Source organism: Phacochoerus africanus, chromosome 10, assembly GCF_016906955.1.
Source record: "Phacochoerus africanus isolate WHEZ1 chromosome 10, ROS_Pafr_v1, whole genome shotgun sequence".
Classification (NCBI taxonomy): domain Eukaryota; kingdom Metazoa; phylum Chordata; class Mammalia; order Artiodactyla; family Suidae; genus Phacochoerus; species Phacochoerus africanus.
The window spans coordinates 12,776,308-12,791,468 of record NC_062553.1 but is presented as its reverse complement, the minus strand read 5'-3'; the positions used below and the strand labels follow the sequence as shown (position 1 = coordinate 12,791,468).

The 15,161-nt window shown below is 34.4% G+C and overlaps 1 protein-coding gene across 10 annotated transcripts in view; it reads left to right on the top strand.

Annotated features, from left to right (window-relative positions):
• LCORL (ligand dependent nuclear receptor corepressor like) overlaps nucleotides 1-15,161 on the top strand; it is a 156,477-nt gene that overhangs the window by 104,656 nt on the left and 36,660 nt on the right. Inside the window, exon 6 of one of the 10 annotated variants that reach the window (XM_047799555.1) lies at nucleotides 9,699-12,361. The exons of the other annotated variants lie outside the window; for them this stretch is intronic. Coding sequence (XP_047655511.1) covers nucleotides 9,699-9,826 — 128 coding nt within the window. The 3' untranslated portion in view covers nucleotides 9,827-12,361. Of the gene's footprint in view, nucleotides 1-9,698; nucleotides 12,362-15,161 lie in introns of those variants that run through there. 10 annotated transcript variants of the gene reach the window in all.

The following is a 15,161-nucleotide window of genomic DNA, read 5'->3' as shown; positions in this document are numbered from 1 at the left end:
GTTCATTTTGTGTTGTTTTATTCAAATTAGATGATGTAATCTATAAATCCAGTAATCTAATAACCATAAATAATGTGAATAGTTTATGGATTGTTGAGCCTATAAGTATGTAAAATTAAAGTTATTAATCCCAAATTATAACTTAATATAACCTTAAAGCAACAAATAAGTCATATATTTTACTATTCTAAAGAATAGAAAAGAGAAAAATATTGCTATAATCTTGATACCAAAATGAGGCACACGTAGCAAAAGAAAAAAAAAGTTGCAAACTAGTCTTATTTACAAACCTAAGTGCAAAAATTCTAAATAAATATTAGCTAACTGAATATTGTGATGTATAAAAACATTATAAATAATGACTAAGAAGGCACAGTCGATTCTTCATTTGAAAAACCTTTATGATTTTCCACATTACCAAATAAAACTATAACATCCTAGTAGATACAGAAGAAATTTACGGAAGCTGACTCATCTGTGATTTAAAAAATGCTTTTCACACCAAGAATAGATGAACACTTCTGCTACCAGGGACATTATAACTTAATGATTTAGAGTAATAAAGTTCTCACTAAAGTGTAGTGAGGTAAGAATCCAACTGCAGTAGCTTGGTTCACTGTGGAGGCCCAGTGCAGTGGGTTAAAGGATCTGGCGCACCTGTAGCATAGTTTGCAGCTGTGGCTCGGGTTCAGTCCCTGGCCCAGGAACTTCCATATGCTGCAGATGTGGCCATAAAATTAAGAAAAAAAAATGTGGAGTTCCCGTCGTGGTGCAGTGGTTAACGAATCCGACTAGGAACCATGACGTTGCAGGTTCGGTCCCTGCCCTTGCTCAGTGGGTTAACGATCCGGCGTTGCCGTGAGCTGTGGTGTAGGTTGCAGATGCGACTCGGATCCCACGTTGCTGTGGCTCTGGCGTAGGCCAGCAGCTACAGCTCCGATTCAACCCCTAGCCTGGGAACCTCCATATGCCGCGGGAGCGGCCCAAAGAAATAGCAAAAAGACCAAAAAAAAAAAAAAAGAAAAGAAAAAAAGAAAAAAAAAATGTTAAATAAAGTAATAGACATGACCAAAATGCACAATATAACCAATTTTCAACATTTTATGAGAGGTCTTGACTCATGTAATAACATGATGGAAAAAAAAGGAATATGAAACTACACATAATAAGCAACAGGCTATAAGGAAAGAATGAGCAAAACTGGTTGCTTATGAACATTATGGTTGTGTATATAGAAAATATGAAAGAATACCTAAGGTTTTAGAATTGATGAAAGAGTTCAGAAAAGGTCCTACTTACAAGATTAGTAGGTATTACAACTGATTAGAAAATCACATTTTTAGGGAGTTCCCATCGTGGCTCAGCAGGTTAGGAATCTGGTATCCATGAGGATGCTGGTTCGATCCCTGGCCTCACTCAGTGGTTAAGGATCTGGCATTGCTGTGAGCTGTGGTGTAGGTCACAGACACGTTGCTGTGGGGTGGTGTAAGCTGGTAGCTGCAGCTCCTATTGGACCCCTAGCCTGGGAACTTCCATATGCCACAGGTGCAGCCCTAAATAAGTAAGAAAAAAGAAAATCCAATTTTAGAAAAATCTCTTCTACCATAGCAACAAAAGCAGGAAAAACATTAAAACAGCTAAGAATGAAACTAATAAACTGTTTAAGATCTTATGGAGGAGTTACCCTCGTGGCGCAGGGGAAACGAATCCAACTAGGAATCATGAGGTTGTGGGTTCGATCCCTGGCCTCACTTAGTGGGTCAAGGGTCTGGCATTGCCATGAGCTGTGGTACATGTTGCAGACGTGGCTCGGATCTGGTGTGGCTGTGGCGTAGGCCGGCGTCTACAGCTCCAATTAGACCCCTAGCCTGGGAACCTCCGTATGCCACAGGTGTGGCCCTAAAAAAAAGATCTTACGGAGGACATTATAAAACTTTATTGAAGGACTCCTAAAAGAATAAAAGAGGACTCCTAAAATGAGTGATTATATTTTAAATTAATGCAAAGACTCTAAAAGAGAGCAATTCATCTTAATGTACTTAAAAATTCAGTGTCATTCCAGTCAAAATTTTGATTAAGTTTATTGAAAAATGACTCGCCAATCCTAAAATTTATGAGCAAAAACTTATGACCTAAAACTTAAAGAGCCAGGAATTACCAAGTCAAGATAGTGACGGACTTCTCTAAAACAGATCAAGACTTAGTATAATACTCCATACAAGGTGCTATGAACATAAACAAAACACTAGGACAGATTAGCAAGCCCAGAAACTCTCCAAACACCACTGGAATCTTGGTACAAGACAGAGATGTGTCATATTAAATCACTAGGATGATAGCCTATTCAGTAAATAACTCCAGGGCAATTGGTTACCCATGTGGAGGGGGGGAAATAAATCCCTACCTCACACTATTCACAAAAGTAATTTCAGTTGAATTAGAGGGCAAAATGTTAAAAGCAAAGCTAAAAGTTAGAAATGATAAAAGATTATATCTTAATTTAAAATAAAAAAGAATTTCTTAAGATGCAGAAATAACAATCCATACAATTGTGTAAATTTGACTGTACTAAAATGTAAAACTTAAGTATTTTGGAAAACACTGTCAAGAGTGAAAGTTCAAGCCTCAAATTTGGAGACAGTATGTATAACTGATGTAACTAACCAAACAAAACTATAGCCAGTGAGGAAAACACAACTCTGTAGAAAAATAGGCGAAAACAGATATCAGAAGATAAAATAGCCAAATAAGCAGAGAAAAAGCTGCTCAACAGAATAGCCTACCCAGTTTTCATCCCAATATTGGGTTCTTTTATTCTATCATAAGAGATGATAATTCAACCTCTGCTTGACAGTAAGTACTTACAAAGAAAAATCTTTGATAGCTGTGATAATTAAGCTCATATCTCTAAAACATTAACCCTTCATTTTATATTTTTTCCATCTGAAACAATATTTGACTTAATAGTACTGTAAATATTTGTAGAAATTATCGTATCTCCACAACTTCTCTTTTCCATGCTAACCTTTAGGATTTTGGGGTTTCTTTCCCACCTGCAATAAAATGAGGAAATTTTTCATTTTACTTACTAGTGCTATGTATATGTGTATATGTATATATTTGTTGAAACTGTTTTGTATCTCTAAACATCTCTTTTCCATGCAGACCTTTACAGCTTCTGTTACTGTTCTTCATAAATCAATTTTCATACTTCTCATTTTCCTTGCCCTCTCTTCTACAAACTCTTGACTGAAAATATTGTTTTACCCCCATTCTAATTGCGTCTCCATTGTGCTTTCTAGCCAGGTATTTCAAATATTAGAACTATTTTTTTGTGCACTTTTATTTCTGCAGATTTGCATACCCTGGGCTCAGAAACTAGGAGAATGTATGACATTCATTTTTTTAGTCCTGGAGCACTAACTTTAAAATAGGTAGAAATAACATTAGCACGTCCAAATAAAATTTTTTTAATTTTAATCTGGGTTTAAAGTAAAAACTCCTGAATTCCAAAGTAGAGGAAGAAATTTATAACTTATTATTATGAGAACTTTGAAGGATTTACCAGTTTAGTACAAAACAAGATCAAATGTGGGCAGGGATGAAACAGCAGCACTTCAGGGACCTTGTTGGTATCGTTTTCTTCCATGAAGTCCTGGGGATATTCTGGTTCAAGTTTCATTATAATAGATTTCTCAATTCATTGTACTTGTTGCCATGTTTATTTCCTCACTGTAATCAACCTTTGGGAGCTGGAACCTTTCTATTCACTTTTGTATCCCCAGTGTGTGTGTATACTTTATGACATTGCATTTCCTGGATTAAAAATCTTCACTATTTTCAAATGCTGTTGACAACTAAAATAGGAATTGAGACTTGATCATTGTATTTATGATTTTTTAGCAGTGAAATTTCTTATTTTAAACAACATGTAGAACATTGTGTCATGATGAACATTAATTATTACACTGCATTGTGATGACGTAACATTTTTAGAGTTATTTTCTTTTAAGCTAATTGGCAACAGGTTAAGTTAAAAAATTTTAGGAAATTTTAATTTAAAAATTTTTTTAAATTTAAGATTTTACATTGCTATCAGTAGGCTGAACTTTGGAAATCATATTTCCTAGTTTGCATAAAACTTTAAAAAATGAATTATGGATGAAACTAATATAAACTGGCCTTCAAGTGAGCATTTGGAAGATTGTATTGAATAAAATATATAAATTTCAGTGATATGTTAAATTGTCATTAAGTATCCTTTATTGTTGCTGCTGCTGCCACCCCTAGTCTAGTTTCTTGGCTGAGGTTAAGGTGATGTCGGTTGAGGTGTTAAATTGTAATTGAGAGCCAAGTATCACTTTATGATATTCAGTATTTTAAATTACTATAAACTACACTGTTTAAAAATGAAGTTCATTGTTACTCTGTTAAGAAAATACTGAAGTTTTTTTTTTTAAGTTCAGTTTAGAAGATATTTCTATATCGACTAATGAAGGCAATAAAATTATCCAGCTTGTTTTTCTGTGCTGAACTTTTAAAGACATACGGAAGAAAATGTTATGTTCTATGCTTGAGAAGATACCATATTTTAGTAAACTCGAATTTAGGTGATCCATGACTCTAGGGATAGAGGAAACGGGTGATACTAAAAAATTCCAAATTGAGACATACCACTCATCTGCTTAAGACTTAGTGGCTTCAAATTGTCCTTAGTATAGAGTCTAAAAACCTGAATTCATCAAGATCCAGACCCTGTCTATCTTACCTATTCAGTCTCATCTTGCATCCCTCTTTAGTCCTCATATTGGTTTTCTCTGTTTCTTGAATGTCATACACTCTGGCCTCAGAACATTTACACATGCTCTTGCCTCCCCTGTGGAAGCCACTCCATACCCCCACTAATTTTTTTTAAATAAGTCTTATTCTGTTTTTCTTCAGGCTTCCTTTTAAACATCACTGCTTAAGAAAAGCTCCCACCATGCCTCCTAAATTAGATGTGCACGGACTCACACACACACACACACATTCTTATTAATAAACACCAAATTTCATTATATTTTCCCATAGCATCCTCTATTCTTTTGTAGCCTCAACACCCTTGTAATTGTTTCCACCATCTTATTTTGTGCTTTCTGTCCCATTTGTTATAAGCTTTTTTCCTCCTTTGTTATTTTCTTTTAGATTACATTTTTGCTCTTATTTTTCTTCCTTTGCTAATTTTGAAGTTATACACTCTACTGCTATTCTATTGGTAGTTACTCTAGAAATTTTTTAATGTTTAGTGAACAGTTAATATAAAGAAAATTTTAATTTGTTACTAGCCCTAACACATACAGCCATTTTATGTCTTTTTTCTCTCTTATGATATCACAATTAAACATTATAACTATTATATAATTAATTTTTGTTTAGATTTATGTACTTAATTGCCTTTTTCCTTTGTTCATCATTTGTTCTTATATCTCAAATTTTCTTCAGGAATCAGACATTCTTTTAATAAAAGTCTTTTGGTGTAGTATCTTGTATTTTTTTCAACCTTTGTTTTCAAAAGAGATTTTTTTCTGGGTAACAAGTCTAGACTGACAATTATTATTTTCTCAGCACTGCTACTATGATAGTGTCTTGGCTTTTATTTTTGCTGCAAGTGCCCAACAAATAGTCTTTCCTTTGTAGGTAATCTTCACCCTCTCTATTTTAGCACCTCTCTCTCTCTCTCTGTTTTGTTCACACTGTTCTGCAGGTTGTCTTAGATATGTTTGGGTGTATATTTCTTATATTCATTCTGTTTGTGACTTCTTCATTTCTAAAACTGAGCTGTGCTTTTTTAGCCATTATCTTTTCAGTGTATTATAACTCCCATTGTATATTTTGTCACAATATACTGAGACATGTTTTGGATCCTCTAATTCTAGATGTCATATCTCTTATCTTCTCTTTCATATCTTCCACTTTTTTTATCTTTTTATGTTATACCCTGATTAGTTTACTTAGAACTATTTTCAAATTCACTGGTTCTCTCTTGAGCTATTCTTTTTTTTTTTTTTTATGTCTTTTGTCTTTTTGTTGTTGTTGTTGTTGTTGCTATTTCTTGGGCTGCTCCCGCGGCATATGGAGGTTCCCAGGCTAGGGGTTGAATCGGAGCTGCAGTCACCGGCCTACGCCAGAGCCACAGCAACATGGGATCCGAGCCGCGTCTGCAACCTACACCACAGCTCACGGCTATGCCGGATCGTCAACCCACTGAGCAAGGGCAGGGACCAAACGTGCAACCTCATGGTTCCTAGTCGGATTCGTTAACCACTGCGCCACGACGGGAACTCTCTCTTGAGCTATTCTAATCATTGTTTGAGTTTCTAAGATATTATTTTTTCATTTCCAGAAGTTATTTTTTACTTTTTTGAAATATGCCTTTCAGTGTGCCCCTAATTTTACAAAAGATTCAATAAGCAAGGCATCAAGAGTAACTTGAGAGGGTTATTTTTAGATAAGGTGGTCAGGAAAGCCTCCCTGAAGAGGTGAGTTTGAACAGAGAATTGAATGGGTAGAAGTCCTCAGTATAAAAATCTGAGTGCAGGGCATTCCAGACAGAAGACAAATCAGAAACAGAGACAAAAATATCAGAAATCAAAGAAGGCAGGAGTAAATCCGGTATGTTTAAGGAACTGTGTGAAGATTCTCTGTCACTTAAAAATCAAGAGACTAGTCAAAGCTGTTTCCATAAAGTCAGATTATAAAGTGTCAAAAAATATAGTTGTTACAATATATTTAAGCTAGATTTTTCTTTTTTCTATTTTTTTAAAGAATATCTGGAGTTCCCATCGTGGCGCAGTGGTTAATGAATCCGACTAGGAGCCATGAGGTTGCGGTTTCAGTGGGTTGGGAATCCGGCATTGCTGTGAGCTGTGGTGTAGGTTGCAGATGCAGCTCGGATCCCACGTTCCTGTGGCTCTGGCGTAGGCTGGTGGCTACAGCTCTGATTAGACCCCTAGCCTGGAAACTCCATATGCTGTGAGAGCGGCCCAATAAATGGCAAAAAGACAAAAAAAAAAAAAAAAGAGAATATCACAAAAAGCCATGCACTTTAAATTCAGAAGTTCCATAAATATAACCATGTAAACCAACGATTACTTCACTAACTTACTTAGCTGTATAAAGTATAAAAAGAAAGAAAAAAAATCAGTTTCTTTGTAGCCATTATATTCTCCCTGAATTTTTGTTATAGTTTGATATAAAATTGACTACTCTTCCACTGCATGGTTTCCAAGTGACAATTCATTGAGTTTTTGTTTCCCTTGTAATTTGTTCATGTATTTTCTCTCAAAATACAACTTTTATAATATGTACTTTAACATAACCTTAAAGTTATCGTGTGCCAAAATGGAGTTCTCATGCTTAGACTGAATAATGTAAAACTGGTATTACCTCTATATTTAAATCTTCCTCTTAGTTTTCTATTACATGAAGAACGAAATTTAAATTTTCTTTCCGTGACTTATATGACTTTGCTAAGATCTTGTGTCTGTGTACCTATCAGGACTTTAATCCCTTTTCCTCTCTTCCTGGCTTAGTGTGTGCAAGTCACACCATCTATTTCTGACACATACCAAGCTCACTTCAGTTCTGAACCTTCACTCTAGCCAGTCACTTTGCCTGCATTACTTGGCCTTCGGATCTTCTTGTTTCTCTGCTTGCCCCTCTTCATCATTTATATTTCAACTAGAATATCATGTTAACAGTAAGAGAATGATAAATTCCAGTGTATAAAAATAACTTCTGTGTGATAAAAAGAAAGCACCATTAGAAAAATTGAAAGACAAATGGCAGTCTATGAAAAACTATTTGTAGCTTCTATTTTAAAATAAAGGACTAATAATCTAATACATTAAAGTTTCAGAAAGTTGAGAGCTGGAGTACCCCGTTGTGGCTCAGCAGTTACAAACCCAGCTAGTGTGTGTGAGGATGCAGGTTTGATCCCTGGCCTTGCTCCCATGGGTTAAAGATCTGGGGTAGCCCCGTGAGCTATGGTGTAGGTTACAGCTGTGGCTTGGATCTGACGTCACTGTGTCTGTGGTGTAGGCCTGCAGCTGCAGCTCTCAGTTCCACCCCTAGCCTGGGAACTTCCATATGCCATGGTCACAGCCCTAAAAAGACCAAAAAAAAAAAAAAAAGTTGAGAGCTTAAAGATCAACCACCAGATGGAAAAATGAGCACTGTTTTACTATCAATTCATAGAAGTTTTAAAAGCCTTTAAACATAGGGAAACATGCTCATAAACTCATAGGAAATATACTCATATATGGTTATACCTGTTAGACTGATGAGAATCTGAATTTAGCAATATAACCCATTTGATGAGGCAGTGAAGAAACAGGCACTCAGGGAATACAAATTGAAACAATCCTTATGGAGGAGAATTGACTATCTATTAAAATAATGTGTACCTTTACCCTTTGAGCCACAATCTCAAGGAACTGAGCCTATAATTATATAAATATCAATGCTGTATATTCAAGGTTATTCATTGGGAGCATTGTTTATAAGAGCAAGGAATTGAAAGTAACCCAAATAGTTAACTAAATGATTGTACATCCACACAGTGGAAAACTGGGCTTTTGAACAAAAGAGATGGGAAAGATCTCTTTATAGTGACATTTTCCAAGTATCATTGTTAGGAGATAAAAGCATGCTGCAAAATAGTATATATGTTCTTTTTAATAAAGCAAGAAAAATAAAAACTAATAAGCATGGTTACCTATAAAGGGATGAAGTATATGTTCTTTTTAATAAAGCAAGAAAAATAAAAACTAATAAGCATGGTTACCTATAAAGGGATGAAGTAAATGAGGTAGAGGGAGCAAGATGGAAATGCTATAAATGGACCTAGTTGTGTAGTTTTATGTAAATGTTCAACATTATCACAGAGAATAAACGTTTTTAAAAATTAAAGCAATCCCTAAAATTTGAAAAAGAGTGTAACAAATGAACCTGGCTACATCAAGTTAGTAATATATTGACAGTGAAAAAAGAATTATGTCAGGTTACTTTACCCAGTCTGTTTGTTTGTTTATTTGTTTTGCTTTTTAGGGCCACACTGGCAACATATGGAAGTTACCAGTCTAGGGGTCAAATTGGAGCTGCAGCTGCTGGCCTACACCAGATCCGAGCCATATCTGCAACCTGCACCACAGCTCGTGGCAACACTGGATCCTTTAACCCACTGAGTGGGGCCAGGGATCGAACCCACCACATTCTCATGGATACTAGTTGGGTTCTTAACACACTGAGCCACGACAGGAATTCCTTTACCCAGTGTTTTGACTATACATTCTTGGTGGAATGAAGTCAAAAGACAAGTAGTGCTTCAAAAAAATCCTGAACTTCCTTTTAGTTTATTAGTAATAATATTGCCATTGTTCATTATTTTGGATCTATAGGACAAATCAAATATGTAGCCATGTTAACACTGTTGTAGGAAACCAAGATTTTTAGGGTAAAAGAAGAAGCAAGTGTAAAATCAACAAGTTAAAAACCCTGTAATATAGATTGAAATGTCAGTGCAAAATCACAGTTTCTTTTCAAAAATAATGAAATTTTTGGTCTGACCACTGAAGTATTCTACAAGTAATGTCATGACAGCTCAGTGGCATTGAACTTAGACCTGGATTGTGGTCTCTCAACATTATTTTCCTTTAAAGGGAAGCAGGCATCCTTGGAATCCAGGTCTGGATCAGAAAATATACAAGATGAGCCTGGAACATCTAGTGCCAGCAAGCAAGAAGTGCCAAGGACTAATTGGTCAACCAAATACAGGAGGCAGTGTTAAGAGTTCTCCATTGGCCAAACATGAGAACATTTACGCATCAGAAGGAAGAATGATTGCAGCTGAAATATGTTGAATGTTTTAAAGTCCATTAGTTCATGATAATCAAAAAAACAAAAGTGCTCCTCAAAGTCATTAGTACACATTGGTAGAACATAGCATACCAACTTTTTATTTTGAAAATGAATAGAAGAAAGAATTAAGCATTTATTCTGCTTTTCTTTTACAAGTTGTTTTCCAAAACAACCAAATAGCCTCCTTTTAATGAAGATTCTTAAAGAAGAATTTCAGCTAATAAATATGGAAGACACAATAGACTTAAAATATTACTATTTCACAACTCCTAATAAGATAATCAAATCAAACAGCATCATCAGAAGATAAAATTATTAGAGGAAAGGTAACTTGGGGAACTTTACAATGGAGAGTCAGGGTGTTGCCATCAGAATGCACTGATCACTTGAGCATCATTGAAAATAGGCTTGTGAATTATTCTTGCCAAAAATATTGAACATGAATCTAAGCAGATTTTTAGTCCAGTTTTCAAATGTGGTTCAGGACGCCCATAGCATCCTTGAAACTCTTTCAGGGGATATACCAAGCCAAAACTAATAATTATATTATTTGTCCTTTTCACTCTCATTCCCTCACAAGTGTGTGGTGGAGTCAGCCAAAGGCTGATGTATAATGTTTAAACACATTGAATCCAGCTGTCTTTGATTAAGCTAGACATTAAAAAGACTTGCAAAATTATTTTGTAAAGTTCTCACTTATTTTGTTATTTTTCATTAAAATATTTTTGTATACATTAACCTTTATAGAGTTATCAATTAAGCATATTAAACATTTCAGTTTAATTTGTAATACAGTAAATATAAGTGGATATAACTCTCATGAACAAAAGCTTTTTGAGGTCCACAATAATTTTTAAGAGTGAAGAGATTATGAGATCTAAATATTTGAGAATCATATGCTTTAGAGCTAATTCCAAGTTTGTAGAAATTATTGGGAAATGTAAAAACAAAGTAAATGACACCACAGGAAATAAAAAAGAACAAACCATAATGTAAAGGATTTTCTGATAGAATTGATGACCTGTCTTCTTTAAAAAAGTCAATGTCATTGTATTTAAAAACGTGGGAAAGGGATGCTATAAATTTTAGAAGACATAGCCATCAAATATAATACAGACAAATTAACTCCTAATTTGAACATAACAACTCTAAAAAGACATTTAGGACTCACTAGAGGAAATTTCAGTACACGCTAAGTATTAGGAAATTGTTACAATTATGTATGAAAATGTTCATATGTTTAAAGATGCATAAGAATGTAGAAATGATAGCTGGATTAAAATACTTAAGAGGGATAAATAGAGCAAGTGGCAAAAGTCTAGGTAATTGTAGAAACTGAAGAGTGGATAGAAGGAGAGGGAAATCATTCTATATTTTTGTATGTTTGCAATGTATCTTAATAAATTTTTTTGAAGAACAACTTAGAGTTCCCTGGTGGCTCAGCAAGTTAAAGATCTAGTTTTGTCACTGCTGTGGCTTGAGTCACTGCTATAGTGCAGGTTTGATCCCTGGCCAGAAATTTCTGCAAGCCGTGGGCACCTCGAAGCTGTAAAAGTAAGTCACCTTCTTGGAGGTTTTGCCTAATTATTTATTCCAAATAGCGTAGTAACTTCTTCCCACTTGCCATTGTTATTATTCTGGCCTCTTACTGTGTTTTGTTTTCATTATAGGTCTTATCACCTTATAAAAATATTTTTATTGATCTATTTTTTATCTGCCCTACTAGAATGTAAATTCCATGAGAGCAAGAGCATTTTCTCTCTTACTCCCTACTGTTTCCTTTGTGCCATTTAGAAAAATGAGCTGTAAAGCTGTGCCTTGACCTTTTATTCATCTACCCAGAGGTAACTATTTCAGTTAAGCTTTCAATCCTTCCAAATCATTTTCTGGAAAAAAAAAAAAAAGAAATACACACTTACTGTCACTCTCTCTCTCCTCCCAGGGCTCATTTGCACAAGTCATTCATTATATAATCCTCTGTAATTTGAATTTTTAAAATACTTTTAAACATCCATATGTTACTGTTTTTCTGCAGATCCATTTTGATAGTCTTAATTCTTACCCTAGGACAAATTCCTAGAAGTGGACTTGCTGCCTAAAAGAGCATGTGTAAAGCTGTTAGCAGTTAAGATAGTGTCGGTGGCTGCAAGTTAGTGACCGTAGGAGATATGATGGTGGGTGGAGGGGGTTCTGGGTTGATGGTGGTATTCAGGTGCTATTTATACGGAAATGTTCAGTTTGTGAAAAACTCATTAAACTGTACTTATGTTCACTTTTGTTATGAATGTCATATTTCAATAAAAAGATTTTGAAACTTCATAAATCATTTTTGGATGAGCATGACAAGGGCAAGCAAATCTAAAGTCTTCCAGTATGATACTGTTGTAATAAGTGTGCATCCCACATTTTAAATGTTCGATTCAAACTTAAAGAATAAAAACGTATGGAATAAAATAGTACAATACACAAGAGAAAAGAATGTGTTTTTTAAAATATTTTTCAAGGTATTAACTGGATGCCTTTTTGAAAACATTGCTTTATTTCAGTACTTGTAGAAAAAAACTGAAGAAAGAAAAAAGAACTACAATGAAATTCTAAACTGCCATTGGTGAAAGTACTGAAACTTTGTTTAGTTTTACCAGTAATTTTTTCTAATTAATTTTAGAATTAATTTTACATTCTAAATGTACTATAAGCACTTTATGCTGATTTATTTTGTCCTTTATCAGTATTAATAGTAGGTGAATGAATTCTACGGGATTTCAGCTGTGTATGAGCCAAATAAAAACATCAAGAAAGCAATAATCCCTCTCTTTAAAAGAAAAAAAAAATGGTTTGCAGAGGAAAGCAAATGAAGGAAGGAAAAATTGTTAAGCCTTAATTGAGGTACTACTCTGATATTATATTATTTCCTCCATGACTCTGAAACTTTAACTCAATGGTTAAACAAGTAACAAAAACAGTTTTAAAATAAAATTTGGATAAACCCAAGTGATTGCTTTTACACTTTGGTATTAAGTTTGTGGGGGTTTTTATGGGTTTTTTTTTAATTTATATTTTTTTCCGCTGTGCAGCATGGGGACCAAGTTACTCTTACATGTATACATTTTTTTCCACCCTTTGTTCTGTTGCAATATAAATATCTAGACATAGTTCTCAATGCTACTCAGCAGGATCTCATTGTAAATCCATTCCAAATTATATCTGATAACCCCAAGCTCCCTATCCCTCCCACTCCCTCCCTCTCCCCCCTGGCGGCCACAAATCTATTCTCCCAAGTCCATGATTTTCTTTTCTATAGAAATGTTCATTTGTGCTGGATATTAGATTCCAGTTATAAGTGATATCATATGGTATTTGTCTTTCTGACTTATTTCACTCAGTATGAGAGTCTCATGTTGCTTTTTTTTTTTCACTAATATATTCTCATTATGGCAATTTTGGGGAAAACAGGAAAATAGAGTGAGATTATATATAATAAGTGTGTATATTATACTGAAATCAGTACTGAAATCTTTGGTTTATCTTTGTATATAAGACCATTTTCCTGTCAAATATTGTTTTCTTAAAACAGATGCCTAAAAGAATGAACATTTTTAAGACTTCATAGCGTATTACTAGAGCATTTCCAGAAGCGTTGTATTCCTGAACTGGTACTGTTTGATAGTGGCAATTCTGTTACACCATTACCATCATTGTAACTTGTCTTTTTAAAACATTGCACAGATTAGAATTGTAGTTGAATGCTGACTCTGGAATATGATTGCCTAAATTTGAATGGCATTTCACTACTTACAGCTGTGTGACCTTGGGCAAGATAATTAACCTCTTATTTCACTTTCAGTTTTGTTAAAATTTACAAATAAAATCTATGTATGTATTGGTTGTGTGAGCCTTAAATGGGGTTAAGACGTATGCTCTTGGAGTAGTGTTCTGCACACTTTATATACAGCATGGAAAAATGTTATAGTTTTCTGTATTTAGATTTTATGTAAGTTATGTTTTCTAGAGATCAGTTAAATATAAATGATAAGTATTTGAAATCAGGGGAATCTCCTAGAGAGTACATTAGGGGAAAAGCAAAAGGAACCAAAGCCTGACTAGTACAAAACATTGAGGGGCTGAAAGAAAGATAAGAAGACCCATTCAAGGAGATAGATAAGAAGTGATCAGAGAAAGTAGAAATAGCATTAAGGTGTTTATTTAAACCTGTTAGTGTATGTTTGCATCAAAAGTATTGTGTTAAATTGCAGTGGCTTTGATGAAAGTTTTATTGCTAGTGTTATTATGAAATTTAATTTGGAATATTTTCCCCCTTATCCAACAGCATAAAATGTATAGGATATTTTCTTGTTAAAATTCACTTGCTTTCTTGTACTGAATATTAGTGATATTTACATCTTTAATATTGATGATAGGCAGTGTGTTTTTAAACAACTTTTAACTTATGTTCATACTCACATAAGGACTGAGCTTGATGAATTTGTCATGTATAACAATTGGAGACCGATAGTTTTGTGAGAAGGTAATAAATATGTTTTTAATGTACTGTAATGTCATTTAAGTTATTGATCATTAAGCTAGTGATCATCAATCTAGACAACATTTCTGAAGAAAAATCTGGTTATTAGAACCTAATGAATATAGAAATTGATAGTTAAAAAATCATTCTTAGACTCTTTAAGTGGCGTTTTCTTCATGTGAAGCTAGCTTCTCATCTAGTTATCAACTTTTCGACTGTGCTGTCATTTTCTGGCTAGCTGAACTAAGCTAATTGATTTCATGATTATTTTGTCAGTCAGGGTCTGCTGTTTACAGTGCTATATGCTAAGGATTGGTGGGACAGAACTCAGCAGGTCATTTGATGAGTCAGTGAATTGGTCTTTATTGAGGTGCTGTTCCTTTCAGGCCCTTGCTTAGAAGTGAGTCTTGTGAAAAAAATCAGCCAAGTAAGTATACTTAATTAGATATAAATTATAAATAAATTCTAAACATAGTTGCTAATTCCCTACAATACTATGGGGCTTCAGTTGCTTAACAAGGCAAATTATTATAATATGACATAAATACTGTATGGAAGAATACAAGAGACACTAAGTGAGTTTGAAAGAAGGCTGGGGACAAATTAGGAAAAGCTTCTTTGAGAGGATGATTCTGAAGGATGTATAAAAAGTTGACCAGGCCAAGTGAGCACAGAGCATACTTAAGAATGGACAGAGGTCAGGTAAGAGATGAGAAAGAAATGGTGTCCTTGAGGAGTGAAA